The sequence below is a fragment of the Uloborus diversus genome, unplaced genomic scaffold, assembly GCF_026930045.1.
Source record: "Uloborus diversus isolate 005 unplaced genomic scaffold, Udiv.v.3.1 scaffold_12, whole genome shotgun sequence".
NCBI lineage: Eukaryota > Metazoa > Arthropoda > Arachnida > Araneae > Uloboridae > Uloborus > Uloborus diversus.
The window spans coordinates 537,851-554,074 of NW_026557876.1; the positions used below are offsets into that span (position 1 = coordinate 537,851).

Sequence of the window (16,224 nt, forward strand, 5' to 3'; positions counted from 1 at the left end):
AACTATTTTTCTAACAGATCCAGACACAAATTTGGTTTTGCCTTGCCGACCCTTCATAAAATTCTGTATTGTACAAGCGGCCACTTTTCAATTCTCAAAACTAGACCTTTTACTAAACTTTGCTTGTAAAAACAGTTCTTTCGTCACTTTTGAGCTTAATCGTTGCGGTTGAAAGAAAACTTCCAGCTTTCAAGTCATTCCGAGTGCAAGTCTTTTAGATCGAAGGGATTTCAGATTAGAGTTGTGACAATTAAAATATGCCGTATACGATCCAACAGCATTTTTTTTTTTTTTTTGAAAAATGCCCAAAAATTAGTTGTTTTTTTTTTCACCGAAAGAAAAACGTGCACAAAATTTCCTTATCCCACAAAATGCGAACCAAAAGATAAAAAATTGGGTCAACCCCTGAAAACTTCCTTAGATCGAGAAGCGTCGGGGGAAAATTTCGGTGTCGAAATCTAGGTTCCTTTTGCAGTGGGAAATAAGTTGAGGAGCAATATTGCTCCTCAAATTTATTTGGAATTTAAATAGCATTTTTGTAAAATTGAAGAGCAGTTTTACGACATTTTGTAAATTACATTTTTAACAAGTAAACATTTTTTAACAATGACTTCAGTTGTTATCAGGGTTTGTGATTTTTTAGATTTTTATGAAATAATAGAAAAATTGGGATTTTTTATTTAAATCAGATTTTTTTTTTAAACTGTTCAAATATTTGTAGATATTAATTACTTTACATACATAAACATAATAGATTTCATACAATAGATGAATCCATTCAACTTACTTTTAAAATTAAAGTACGTTCTCTAACTATTCAATACATTTTAAAGATTTACAGATATGTTCTAACGCTTAGATAAGATGTGATTTTGTTCAATGCGTTGCTTAAAGATAAGGTTTCCATTATCGTGTACGTTTTTAGTGTAAAATAATATGTTGAACAATTACTTTTCTGAACTATACTAGTCATGGTGTATAAAATTTTTATTTTGTTCTAAACTGTAATTTTGGAAAGCAATAGAGAGTGAAAATCTGTTACACACACAGAAAGAGGGATCTATGTCGTTTAGCCTGCTGAAATTAATAAATTATAATGCAGTGTCGTTAAATTTAGAGTAGTACATTCTAAAAATGCAAAATTAATCTATAAAAGTAAAATCAAACTGATTTTTCTTAATGATTTTTTTAAAAAATCACTTAATTCAAATCACTTGATTTAAATCAAGCTGATTTAAATCAACGACCCTGGTTATTATCACTTTTCTTTTACAAAATGAAAGAAGTGGTGCAGATGAGTGGTTCTACAAATGCAGGAATATTTAGGATAAATTAAATGTATAGCATTACGAGAATGAAAACGATCTGCTCCCTGTTTAGTAAAAATGATCATCCAAAATCCAGCTCACTGCATCTGTCTCCATCTAGTTTTGTCTTTCTCCTTCCAAAAGTATTCACTTATTTATTCTTTGCATCGCAAAAGTTTCGATGCAATCTACGATATTGCACCGTCTTTCATACGTTTGGAATCGCAAACTGCGATGCGATGCGGCCCATTCGATTCGTTTCTCACTCAAGCCGACCGATGCTAACGGGCTCCATCTTTCTTTTCAGGCTGAAGAAGCTGTCAGTGCTGTGTCAAGACTTGCCCAGGAAAATGTGAGTGAAACTTTTTATCTGCTCGTTTTCCCTTTAGCTGAACATGTGCTCACATATCTGTTCTGCCCGAGTGCTTTGAGAAGGCTTTTGTGCATCATTGCAGGGTCTTAAATTTTTTTTTTTTTTTTGCTGAAAAATATAAAAGATCTTTTTGAAATAAGACATATTCCTCATTATTTACCTTATACTGTATGCATTTTATTTTTTTTATACATGCGATTATGAGAATAATACTAATTTGAATTGCAACCATTATTCTTAGTCAGAAACAGTATTTACGAAAATGTCTGGGGCTGCGTGTCTACTTATACTTGAAATGCAGGAAGTGTACTGGGTTCATCTTCCATTTTTTTTATTGCATTAAGAGACTAGAAAAATATTTAAAAAGGAAAGAAAATGTGGATTGGAATATTTCCCAATCCGGGATGAAAATGGACGCTGGTCGCCTGTATGAGTCGTCAAAGATGTCATTGGACTAACAGAATGTAAACTTTAGTGGCCAGGTGAAGTCTTGCCCCCATTTTCCTTTAGGAAGCCTCATGTAATTTGTAGGAAACTTGCCTTCATTTACAATGCTTAGGTTTTCTTTGTGAAAAGATGGGTGAAAAATTTCCTGCTGCCTTTGTCCTTGCGACCCTACCGAATTCCTCCCGAGCACGGATGAGATTTTGTCGACTCTAAGCAGAAAGACGCCCGTTGTATCCTTCTCTTCTCCGCTCGTGTTTGTTGAAAACCACCAATTGACTTCACTTTTCATCAATTTGCTTTCGTGTGTTTGTCATTTGCTCTTCACTTTTTCACTCTTTGAAACCAGGGCGCGAAAATGAAGGGACCCATCGGGGGTTTTTGTCGAAATCTCGTAGTCGCCCGTCCAAAGGACCAGTTCCTCCTTTTTCTGCGTTTCTGCCCCTGCCGATGGGGTGGACTGGGGCACGACCATGATCTGGACTCTTTCCATTTGTTCAAATGAACATATTCAAAAACATATTCAAAATGTATTTGAATGATTCTTTAAAAATTTAAAAAGAAATCACTAATTTTACTTTTTTTTTTTGCAAAATCATGTTTTTTCTTTTAAGGGTTAACAGTACCTCAAAAATGATCAAACGAGGGGAAACATTTTATTGCTTATTTCAGAACTAAAAACCAGTCCAAACACGGGGGAAAAGTTTCATTGCTTTAGTTCAAATATTTAAAAAGTTATGAGTGGTTTTAGGTCATGCTCACTATGTATTCTTATGCAAAAGAAAAACTTGAAATTGATTTTTCTCGATGATCCTTTTTTTGTGTTTTCATGTCATAAAAACCCCTAAGGCTTTTTTTCTATTCACGATGCAGCTTTAAAGTAATACTTTTTGCAATTAGGACGATATATTTAACAAAACTGTGCATGGGAATAGCATTTTATAAATTACTCAAATGTTTAGAGCATGTTAAACCTTTAAAAACCATTAAAAAAAAAAAAAAAAAAACGATTTTTTACATAATTGTTCACAGAAAATTTTCTAATGAACACAAAAGCAAATGAATGCACAGGTTTTTACAGGGTTCGTACGGGTCATTTAAATCCTGGAAAGTCATGGAAAAAAATTTAGCAAATTTCAGTCCTGGAAAAGTCATGGAAAATTGAAGTTTTCAGTAAAAGTCATGGAAATTCATTTAGAGTCATAGAAAAATGTCCTGGGCAAAGATAAATTAGCAGTTGCTTAAAGAGCATTAGACATTTTGAGTGATTCAACAGTGTTGCACATAAAAACTATTAAAACTGGAAAATTGAACGATCCGGATAAATCTGAATTTCGAAATCTCATTGCATCCATTCTGTAGCAGCCACACTTTTTTTTTTCAATGCGATTTTACTGCTTGGACGTCACCCATTTTGAAGTAATATTATTTTCAACATCTTTTATACTTATATTCTGTAGTAGCGAACTTGCACGTTCTTGATTTTTGACACACGGACTCAAAAAACGCAATTCATTCGCATCCGAGTTCGTTTCCATAACTTGTATGCAATTTATTTTTAAATTTATCTCAATTTGTCGAATGTTTGAAAAAATAAAGACTAGTCAGATGATATGGCTCTCAAAACTGATTCATGTGACCCACTGCTATGTTCAGTGTCAAGAATCAAACACTATATTCCAGAATTTCTGAACCTGTTAATTTTTTTGCATTTGAAATGTGCAAATAAGTAAACAAGTAGATTTGAATCAGGAGATATATTCACTGCTGAATGTGTTTTTTAAATAAATATCTGGTTTGGAAACATGAATTTAGTAAAGAATGTTTCTTTACTTTGAAGAGCCCGAGTACTGTCAAGTTATTCGGATGATTAAATGTACTGTTGACACTAAAAGCCTTTTAAACCAAATTTATTGAAATTTAGTAATAACTCATTCAAGTCCCATTCATTATCATTTTGCCTGTTTATAAAAATAAAAAAAAAATACGTATAAAAAACTACACATTTAAGCATCATTGTATTTGATTCACTGTATTTTTACTTTACTTAAATTTATATGAAGAAGATATATACGAAGTTTAGTTTTTTAGGTGTACACTGATTGTTTTTCAATTATTAAATGCTTGGATGAGATAGTGGCATTAACGTGGAAGTTTTGCTAATGCTCATTTTCAAAAAATGGCAAGTTTGGTATTAAATAGTACTATTCTCTTCATGTAACAAGGTCATGAAAATTTTTATGAAGTCATGAAAAAGTCTTGGAAAAGTCATGGAATTTTTTCATCCAAATAGAATATGAACCCTGTTTTTAGAGATGATGATTGTGATCGTTTAGCAAAAAGTTTTTTTAATATTACTTTAAAAACAAAAAAACCTTAGGAATTTTCAAAAAATGAAATTTTCCTACATTTTTTGAATTTAAAAAAAGTAGGCAATATTTTAAAAATTTGATAGTAAATTATTGATAATGAAACAAGTATGAATGTTATGGTTTCAAAGAAAAATAAAATTTACTTAAATTTTAAAAAAAATGTTTGAAAGGTACTGTGACCCCTCAAAGTGAGTTTATTAGAGGTCGTCGGGAGGGAGAACCGAATCCCTTACCGATTCCGATTTGCGTACAATGTGCCGGTGCATTCGAATGAAATCAATCTCTTAGGCATTTCGTTCCGAATGTGTTTTCCCTGTCTTTTAATTCCATCTTCTTTCTTTCAGGGTTGTTTGGTTTAAACCATGATTTAAACCAATTGTTTTTTTTTAAACCATGCGGTTTTTTAAAAAATTAAAAAAAAAAAAAAAGCCAAAAAAAAAAAATCCATTTTACAGGTTTACATTGATTTCCCCACACATATTGAAAAATGTAAAATTCCATTTATGCTAAGTTCCTAGCTAAGTTGCAGAGATAAATACTAAAATTGCAAAGTTGCTTCCTCAAAATGTATTACAAGCTTTAATCGAAAAAAAATATTAATATATTTTTTATTTCATATATGTGCCATAAAGCAGATTTCAGTCAACTTCCATCATTACGCTCAATTTGCATGGTTAGTTAAGATTTACTGAGGATTGAATCTTTTATTGTAGATTCAATCCATTATATTGCTCACTCCTGTTGCAGGGGTGTGACATTTTTGCCCATTTATTTGCACTTTCCTGGAATTTTAACTTCGACTTGTAAGGTAATCGACAGTCTAACTTAATTGTTTGCACCTAAAAATTAAGATTTGTTCTGCAGAACACAAATAATATTTTTTGAATCAAATTAAAAAAAAAGTTTATATTTCACGTATATAACGTTTTTGGCAAAAAAAATTTCTTGAAATAGAATTTGCTACACATTTATTTGTTCTAAAGAGTTTGCATTTAATATTTTTTAAACTTCAATGCTGGATGCAACATGTATGCCAGTAAATAAGCTGTAATTTAAGCCATGTTACACCAATTTTTGTATTTTTCATTTGGTTCATCTTTGTTTTAGCGATAGTCGATATTTTTTCCGAGTCTTTCCAAAATAAGAACGGAGTCGAATATAGAGCAGCACTTTGTTTTAAAACTTTCTCAGTACAACAGCAATCGATTTTTTGACTGTTCAATCATGTACTGTTGTACATTTTGCTTGACTTTAATATTTGCGACATTGTGTATATAAAAATCAGCATTATGTAAGATTAGAAAGAAAAAATATGAAAATTGTTCTTTCGAAAAGATTATGCTTAAAAATATAACTTTTACCTTTATTCGATAATTATTCATATTATGTTGGTTTTATAAAATTTTTTCTTGGATCTTCATTATATTTTATCTTAACCTGCATCACAACCACTTCTTGAAGTATCATAAAGGGTCTATATATACATGCATACTAATATATTAATCAAGTCAAACATTTCAATCAATATTTCCCCGCAGAAAGCTATTTTAATTATTTAATTTAGTTACAAGATTTTGTTCTTATCTCTTTAATTAATCAAGAAATTAGGTATAATGTGACTATTGAATAACTGTTAATTAAATGAAACCTTAATTACCTTCGAAAATTAATTGTTTTTCTCGCAAATAGTATTTAAACCAAAAAAAAACGGTTTAAATTAAAATAAAACTGTTTTAAACCAAAAAAACCTGGTTTAAACCAAAAAACCCGTTTTTTTTGTGAAAAAAACCGGTTTTTTTTACCAACCCTGCTTTCTTTTAGGCCGAGCTTCGAGAGCAGTTGCGGGAACTCTCCGAAAAGACTGCGCTCGAGATGGAGGAACTGAGAAGGGCTCTCGGCAAGGTAAGGATTCTCCCGATTCCACTCTCTGGCATCGTGGGTATGATGGGGAGGGTCAGGTGTCCTGCACGTGAACAGACTAGACTTCACTGGCGACCACACAACACGTTTGAGGAGTGGCAAAAATGACATTCCTGATCCTTATTGGGGGGGGGGGGGCAAATTGTGCCCAACCCTGAAAAGTCCTCCCTGGTTGATCCCACCTACTGAAACCTGCTGGGTTAATGCGTACAAGGTTCGTACGGGTCATGGAAATCCTGGAAAGTCATGGAAAAAAAAATATTTGAATTTCAGACCTGGAAAAGTCATGAAAAATTGAAATTTCCATTGAAAGTCATGGAATTTTTTTTAAGTCGTTTAAAAATGTCCTGGACAGAGATAAAGTAACAGTAATTAAAAGAGCATTAGAAATCTTGAGTGATTTAACAGTATACAGCACACAAAAGCTATTAAAAGTGGAAAATTGAACGATCCCAAAATCAAATCCGAGTTATTTTGAAAAATCATTGCATCCACTTCTGTCGCAGCCGCTTGCCTGTTTTGTGATGTGATTTTACTGGCTTGGACTTCTCTTATTTTGAATTTACTGTTATTTTCAACGCTTCTTATGTTTTATATTCTCTAGTAGCGAACTTGCACGTTCTTGGTTTTGCCACGCCCACTCAAAAAAAGCAATTCCATTGCATCACAGTTCGATTCCATCACTCGTAAGAACTTTGTGTTTAAATTTATCAGAGTTTATCTTCATTTGTTGAAGTTTTTAAAAAGTAAAGACCTTTACTCAGGCGATAGAATACAGAAAGAGAGGAATTCTAATACTCTAAAACAGTAGTGCCCAACATACAACCCGCAAAACCAATCCATGCGACCCTCTGCAACGTTCAATGTCGGAAATCAAACATGTTCTGGAATTTCTGAATCTGTTCTTTTATATGCATTTGAAAATGTTGCAAATAAGTAAACAAAACAAGTACTTTTGAATCAGAAGATTGATTCTTTACTGAATGGTTTTTTCAAAAGATATCTGATTTAGAAACACAAAGAACTAAACTATGTGGCTTTACTTTAAATAATCAAAATACTGTCAAGTTATGTGGATGATTAAATGCACTGTTGACACTGAAAAGTAACTTTTGAAGCAAATTTATTGAAACTTAGTGATGACTTATTCAACCTTTGTCTCATTCATTATTATTCTGCCTGTTTATAAAAAAAAAATTAGACATTTAAGCATCATACTTTTCGTTTCTCCGCATTTTTACTTTACTTAAATTTAAATGATGAAGACAAATAAGAATAGTTCAGTTTTTTAGTGTACATTCATATTTTTTTCCATTACAAGTAAGTGCTTCAATGAGGCTGTGGCATTCATGTATACTTTTTGCTAAAGCTCATTTCCAAAACTTAGCAAGTTTGAGATTTAATTGTGCTATTCTCTTTGTGAACAAGGTCATGAAAATTTTTATTGAAGTCATGAAAAAGTCTTGGAAAAGTCATAGAATTTTTTCATCCAAACAGAGTATGAACCCTGTGTGTAGCATATATGTTTATTTGAATGGGACTTATATCCAGCAGTTTTCTTATTATCCCGATATTTTAAAGTACTCATAATCCGATTGCAGGAATGAATTTCCATTATGTAAAGAAATTTAAGCTTTGTGAGTAACATTTTTAGTTCAAAATATTGCAACTCATGAAAATGATCACAAACACAAAATAAGGAAACATTTTTTTAATTTAATAAAAGTTTGATTTTTTCTCACAAGTAACTTTTCTTTAAATTGAAAGTCAAAAAATATTTTGTTGTTTGAGAAAAATGGTGACATGACTCAAAAAAGGCAGAAAATAAGATCTTTAATTGATAATACTTTTTAAATAATCTCTTATTTGGAATAGAGGCACACGTCATAGATAGCAAAGTTGCCGGCGGATGGCAACTTTGATTCGAGTCGCACTCCCTCTTATATTTTCCCTTTTACATCAAAACAAATATAAAAATATAATATAATTTCATATAACTTGAACAACGGCGCCCATTGCCGATTTGCATCTGAAAGTGTGAACCAGCACTTGTACAATTGTGCGAATCAGAAAAAAACTTTCTTTAGAAACTCGACATATACTTGTACCCAAAAAACATTTGGGTATCTGACATTGAGTCTAAAACTTAAAATATTTTTCAACTAACTGATTTTTTTCTACATTTTTTTAAATGTAAGGTAAATTTTAAGAAATTCTAGAGCTGAAAAATACAAACAGCCAAAGGTACGTAATTAGCATTAAATAAAAATGTTTGCTCTCCTGCAACATTTAAGCATCCCACATAGTACTCAAAGATATGGATTTATACTAGTTTAAGGTACACTTTTTAAATATACCATCTTTGCGTTATTCATTTCCAAATGTTGATGTGAAAATGTGTTCACTAATAATTTTTGAACCTGATATTTTAATTAAACTTGTAAGCCATTTTTCAAAAGATAAATAGAAAAATACAATTTGTTTTTGAAGAAAATTGTAAATTTTAGACCCCCTGCTGGACATTGAAATAGTTTTTAATTTTTTATAAACACTGCTAATTCCCCGATTTCGAATCAAGGAAGTTTTTCTCCCTTTTCAGTGGGGGGGGGGGGAGCAGATTTAAAATCCATGTCTTGGAGTGGCATAGAGCTAAATTTGGCTCTCGTTTTGAGGCATGAAATTTCCTGAAGATGCTGCTTTTACTGTATAAAATTTTGTGAAGGGGTCGCAAATCGAACCCAATTTGTCTCTGTATCGACCCATAGTGCTGATGTCGTTCATAAATCTTCAAATGTCGCCATTGTTTTAATTCAACCCTGTTCACGAGTTGGATTAAACGTAGCTATTTTATATACTTTCGTAGAATGCAGCTTAAATGTTTAAGTTTAGCAGTGATGGGGGTGCAGCCTAGAATTCTGCTGTGTGTTCCATATTTCGTTCTGATTGTTTGCAAATCTCTTTCAGGCCCAGCGTGACCTTGAAAATTCCAGCACGAGATGCGGGGAATCGGAGGCAAAATTACCATCCCTGGCCACGAATGCAGGCCTCCAAAAAGGGGAGACTGGCAAGGAACTGCAGGTACTGATTGTGATTTGTGAATATCTTTTTGTGGTTCAATGCATTTTGTGATTCATGACAGAAGTCCAGTTTACAAAGGCTTTGTTTGCGAAATGTGAACAGTGATCATGAGGTTCTGGAGGAAGTTTTTTGTCTTTGTGATACCTGCCCTTTATTGGTAAAGAGCTCTTATGCTAACTTGCGCAGTGTCTGCTCCTCTCATTAAGTTTTTTTTTAAAAACTTCACCCCATTTCCTTTCTTCTTCTCTTTCTCCCTTCTCCTCCTCTGTTGGCAGGCCCCCTCGAATTCCTTCCGATTCTCGGATACTGTCGAGACTAATCAACGCCTTCGGGATGGTTCAGTTTTAATACTCTGATTAAGAGCTAAGGGAACCGCTATTTGCAATCCACACGCAGTACAGATTCGAAAGATTCGAAAGGGCTTCTGGTTCTCTTCCGACAACAAACCGTCCATTGTTCTCTTGAGGACACTAACAATCACAGTGCTTCGATTAGTGCTGGCTGGGTGGACAAAAGTCATGTTCGAAAGTTCTGAACTTTGGTATTGGGATGATGCAAATAATAAACCAAAACTTTATACTTAGTTATCTGTTTTTGTCTAGTAATAAGGTTCAAAGGTACGTATCCGTTTGTAATAGAATAAATGAGTTGAGTTCCAGACATCTTTTCATCACACAAAAGTAAAGTGTTCTTAATTTCATATGATTTTATTGTTCAAGATGGATATTATTTATACTTGTAAGTGCTTTTCTTTCCTAATTTAATTAATTTATCTGACAGTTAAACAGTGTTATTTATTTTTTTTTTTAAGATGAACGAAGGATGTTTTGCTTGTTTCAAAACTTTCAAGTGCTGGTAATGACTTGTACCCATTTGTACCCGGGCTAAATTTTCTGTGTATAGTAGCTGCAGCTTTCCCATTATTAATGAGACGTGTTATAGTCAGCACACTCGAGTACAACATATTTTTTTTCACTCAAAGCTTTGGGTGCTTCAATCATTCTTCAAAGAAATCACTACTCGAAAGAAAGTACTCTAGAGAGAAAAAAATGTTGTACTCGAGTGTGCTGACTGTAATACGCCTTATTAATAATGGGAAAAGTGCAGCTATTATGTACAGAAAATTTAGCCCGGGTACAAACGGGTAAAATCATTACCATCACATTAAAGGATTTAATTGAGCAAGAACTCCTTTGTTTATCTTTTAAAAAACTTTAATATTGTTTGATTATCAGATGGAGTCATTGAATTGGAGAAAAAAAGCACTTACCTGTGTAAATAATATCCATCTTGAACAGTTAAATCATGTGAATTTAGGAACACTATAATTTTGTGTGATGAAATGATGAATTCTGAACTTGACTTTTGTCCACCTAGCTCCTATTAATCGAAACACTGTGCAACGCTTCTAAAGCTCAAGTGTTGCCAAATTCCAAGCAATAAAAGTTCTCCATTCCTCCACGGATTCCATTCCACAAGTTTCCATTATCGTGCACGTTTTAGTGTAAAATAATATGTGGAACAATTACTTTTCTGAACTATATTAGTCATGGTGTATGAAATTTTTATTTTGTTCTAAACTGTAATTTTGGAGTAAAAGTAATAGAGAGTGAAAATCTGTTACACACACAGAAAGAGGGATCTATGTAGTTTAGCCTGCTGAAGTTAATAAATTATAATGCAGTGTCGTTAAATTTAGAGCAGTACATTCTAAAAATGCAAAATTAATCTATAAAAGTAAAGTCAAACTGATTTTTATTAATGATTTTGTTACACTTAATTCAAATCAATCGATTTAAATCAATGATTTTAAAAAAAAATCACTTGATTTAAATCAAGCTGATTTAAATCAACGGACCCTGGGTATTATCACTTTTCTTTTACAAAATGAAAGAAGTGGTGCAAATGAGCGATTCTACAATCGTTCGATTCGTTTCTTATTCAAGCTTTCTTTTCAGGCTGAAGAAGCTGTCAGTGCTGTGTCAAGACTTGCCCAGGAAAATGTGAGTGAAACTTTTTATCTGCTCGTTTTCCCTTTAGCTGAACATGTGCTCACATATCTGTTCTGCCCGAGTGCTTTGAGAAGGCTGAGGTGCATCATTGCAGGGTTTTTAAGTTAATTTTTTTTGTCTAAAAAAATGTAAGAGATCTTTTTTTAAAATAAAACATATTCCTAATTATTTACCTTATACTGTATGCATATTTTTTTTTTACACATGCGATTATGTGAATAATTTGAATTGCAAACCATTATTCTTGGTCAGAAACAGTATTTACGAAAATGTTTGGGACTGCGTGTCTACTTATGCTTGAAATACATGCAGTGTACTGGGTTCATCTTCCATTTTCTATTACATCAAGAGACTAGAAAAATATTTGAAAAGAAAAAAAACATCGGTTGGAATATTTCTCAATCCGGGATGAAAATGGACGCTGGTCGCCGGTCTGAGTCATCAAAGATGTCATTGGACTAACAGAATGTAAACTTCAGTGGCCAGGTGAAAACTTGCCCCTATTTTCCTTTAGGAAGCCTCATGTAATTTGTAGGAAACTTGCCTTCATTTACAATGCTTAGGTTTTCTTTGTGAAAAGATGGGTGAAAAATTTCCTGCTGCCTTTGTCCTTGCGACCCTACCGAATTCCTCCCGAGCACGGATGAGATTTTTTCGACTCTAAGCAGAAAGACGCCTGTTGTATCCTTCTCTTCCCCGGTCGTGTGTGTTGAAAACCACCGATCGACTTCACTTTTCATCAATTTGCTCTCATATTTTTTAGGACTCGACCGATGCATCGGCCTGGCCGATGCATCGGCGCCGATGGTTCAACAATTTAGCCATCGGCATCGGCATCGGCGGCCGATGCTAACTTGCAGGAAACATCGGCCCATCGGCCTTAAAAACATCGAAAAGCCGATGGAATTGGCCGATGTTTTTGAAAAAAAAAAAGACCTTTGTTTTACTTTTTAATACAAAGTAAAGGGAGTTGTTGTTTTCAAACAAAATGGTTTACTTAAATTTCAGTATGAATTTATATTTTAGTCACCTCTGAAAGAGTTTTTAATACTGCATTCAGGTACCAAACACGTTAATTATTGCGTTGTTTCTTGCGGCTGGATGCACGTATCTCTCATAAGTCATAACTAAAAAATGGTAAGCTGTAGAAGGCTAAATTTTCGCCTGTGGGAAGTGCGCACGTTCCAGTTGTGACCTTCCCTTTTTGTTTTCGATCGGATGTTCTAAAAAGCTTATTAACTGATTTTTTGTGGCTATTAATTACTTATTTCAATGCAAAACTAATATAGCGTCTGATACTGACGATCATTTGGTGATATACAGGGTGTATCAAAAAGAATCATCTGATTTGGCATGTCTATATTTCGAACAGTAATAAACATATGCAATTACAAATTTTTTTGGATGAAAGGGAAACTGAAAAAGTTTCCATATGTCCTTCCATTTTCAAAGGTGTTCCATATGTCCACCTTTAGATATACGGCATATGTCTAAAGGTATTGAAACTCGTCCCACACTTCAGCGAGCATGTCCTGAGTTACGGATTCCACTGCTGTTGTGATGCGCTTCCTTAGATCATCCATTGTTGTTGGTAGAGGAGGCACATATACAAAGTCCTTGATAAATCCCCACAAGAAAAAATCACATACAGTAAGGTCCGGTGACCTCTTGGAGGCCAGAAATGTAAGGATTTGTTATTTTGTCCAGTGCGGCCGATCCACCGATCACGAATCGTTTCATTTAAAAATTCGCGGACTGCCAGATGCCAGTGTGGCGGTGCCCCATCCTGTTGGTAAATGTAATCATTCGAATCTGTCTCCAGTTGGGGATTCTTTTTCCGGATGATTCTTTTTGGTACACCCTGTATTACCGAATTGGAGACCGTGTAAACAAATTTGAGATGGCGAAACCGGTTTTGTTTCATTTTGATCGATTCCCGTTGAACCGACGGTAATTTTTAATTTTTCGATGTTTGTAATATGAATCACAGTAATGCAGTCTTTTCTGTATCGCTTCGGCGGGCGGAGCTACAAGATTGGGGCCCGTCGAAATATATTTTGGGGCCGTATTTCTCTATCACAGAAGTTGTAAAACATTTATCAAAAGCATTGTTGTAACTCCTGCGGTGCCCCTATGGTTATGGGGCCCTCGCGCAATTGCAACATTTGCTACATTTTAAATCCGCCACTGCAACCTTCAAAACAAACTCGGGTGCAAGTTTTAAAAGGGTTTTTCTGCTCAATGTTTATTATTATTTTGAACTCTATTTTTTGCGACTATTTTTTGTATTTCCGAGAACACTTGCGTGCTCCTCCTCCCACTCCCTCAATTTCTGAAATTAAACTAAAGTTGTACTTCTGAGTTGTTTAAAACTAACACCATTCATAAAATTATAGTTTTTTTTTTTTTTTTTTTTCAATTTTTATCTATTGTTTAGGAAGAGTTTAGAGCATTAATTAGAAATTTATTAAAGACGTTTTGAATTGTGACATAATTCGGAAAACAAAGAGATTTTGAATTTTTCTTCGGAAGTGCTGAAGTAGATTCAGAAACTCTTCCGAGGCATTGGAGATAGCGCTTCTGTACTAAAAAAATTAAGCCGAAGTTGGGGCCGAAGTTTAACATTGTGAGTTACTCCAAAATTAGAGGGTCACCCCCTAATCCGCCCTCGTCGTTTCAAGCATTTCTTAAATATTTAGCGATTATTTATTTTGGTCAAGAAATGTCATTTTGCGTATTTTTTATACTTGTTTCACCTATATTTTGTAATGCGTCACCTTTTTTGCATCATTAATAGCGATCGATTTTTTTTTCTGTTGTAACTATTTTTATGTATTTATATAAAATCAATGAATAAGTTATTTTCGTTTTCATCATATGTTTAATAATATGTTATAGAAAAGTTTCAAGGATTTTCTACTATGCAATTTTTTAAATTTCAGAAAATTATTGTTAAATTGAAAAATTTAATTTGAACGTGTTTGTAGTGCTCCATAAAAGATTAATCAATCAAATTGTTCAATATTACGTGTGCTAACATCAAATCAAGTAGTATGTATATGTATTCAGTTATTAACTAGGGGTAAATATTGAGTTTGTTTATTGTAGCTGCGTTTTAAGAATCTCACTCATTTCGTGGCTATTTCTTTTTTCCGCAAAATTTACGCCACTGTTATACATTTTATGAAAAATGCCAACTTTTCTATTCATAAATTTTAAATAAGTATAAAAGTATTCCTATTATGATTTAATATTGTAATTTATCTGTTACCTTTTTTGTTTAACTTGATGACTAAAAAATGTCTACGTGCAATCTTTCCACTTTAATAGCGTAATTTGTTGACGGTTTCATAGTTTTTTTTTTTTTTTGAATGATTAAACAACATAATTTAATGCTTTTTAACTATGTTTAGTTTACCTAAATCCAAACATTATTAAAATATTACTGAAATCTTAGTTATATGTTCAATTAAAAAAAAAATCAATTAATTATTAAACAGTCTCTTTGTTTTTCCTCCATTTTTTTTTTTTTTTTTTTTTTTTTTTTTTTTGGCTGTTGTTCTTCGTCTTCCATCATACAGCAGTCAAAAAAGGAGAAGCATAACTACACCCTATACAGATTGTACGTAGTACGATCCAAAAGTTCGAGGGATAAGCTGTATAAAACCTTACCCAGAATAGTGCACATTACCGAAGCACATCCACCTACAAAAGGTCATCTTGAGGGACTATGTACTTCTGCCAGTGTTCATATAACTTTAGGAAAAACTCCTGGAAGCCATTTTTCACTACCTTCTGTGATGCAGCTTTATCTTCTCCTGACGGAAGAAAGCGGCGTCCATGCAAATGTTTTTTTTGCTGAAAACAGGTAAAAGTCACACGGAGCTAAGTCCGACGAAACGTGATGTTATTGGTTTGTCATATCAGAGTATTGACCAATCGAACCGTGCATCCTCAACATGAAAGTCGCCTTCTTCCCCACGATGAAGTCAAAGCAGCAGCGAAAGAGCCCTTACAGGAGGTTGCGATAAATGTCTTCCAGGAGTCCTTCTAAAAGCTATACGAACGGTGGCAGAATTGCATAGTCGTTCAAGGTGACTATTTTGTAGATAGATTCACGGTAAATTTTTATACAACTTGTCCTCGAACTTTTAGATTATACTACCTACGTATGAGTTTTCAACTTAGTATTTCATAACGTTTTTGAGTGACGTAAGTTTACGCGCATGAAAACAATACAAGAGAATTTGCGATAATTTTAACTAAGGAGGCTTTCAAAATGGATATTTCGGTCATCAATATGTTCTTAGGTACATATGCATGTACATATGCGCAGAAAAAACTAGTGAAGTTTAAATTGGATGATCGTAAAATAAAAATTAGGTCGAAATCTGATGTTTTTTTGGGGGGGGGGGTGTATTACAATTCTTTATCCGTAAAAAGGAAGTAAAGTGAAATGAATCAATGATCCTTTAAATCCCTGACAATTTTATCAATTTATTTCTGTTAGATTTTTTTTTTTTTTTTTGCCATCGGCCAACAGCATCGGCCATCGGCCATCGGCAATCGGCCATTTGGAGGAAAACAATCGGCCATCGGCCATCGGCCATCTTTGAACAATCGGCCAACAATCGGCATCGGCCCATCGGCCAAAAAATGCCATCGGTCGAGCCCTAATATTTTTGTCATCTGCTCTTCACTTTTTCACTCTTTGAAAC

General features: G+C 33.6%; 1 protein-coding gene across 1 annotated transcript in view; it reads left to right on the top strand.

The window, feature by feature from the left end:
• Positions 1-16,224, top strand: part of LOC129232409 (serine/threonine-protein phosphatase 6 regulatory ankyrin repeat subunit A-like) — a 145,687-nt gene that overhangs the window by 1,594 nt on the left and 127,869 nt on the right. Inside the window, exons 2-4 of the mRNA XM_054866554.1 lie at positions 1,615-1,659; positions 6,318-6,398; positions 9,381-9,494. Of these exons, the coding sequence (XP_054722529.1) occupies positions 1,615-1,659; positions 6,318-6,398; positions 9,381-9,494 (240 nt within the window). The remainder of the gene's footprint in view (positions 1-1,614; positions 1,660-6,317; positions 6,399-9,380; positions 9,495-16,224) is intronic.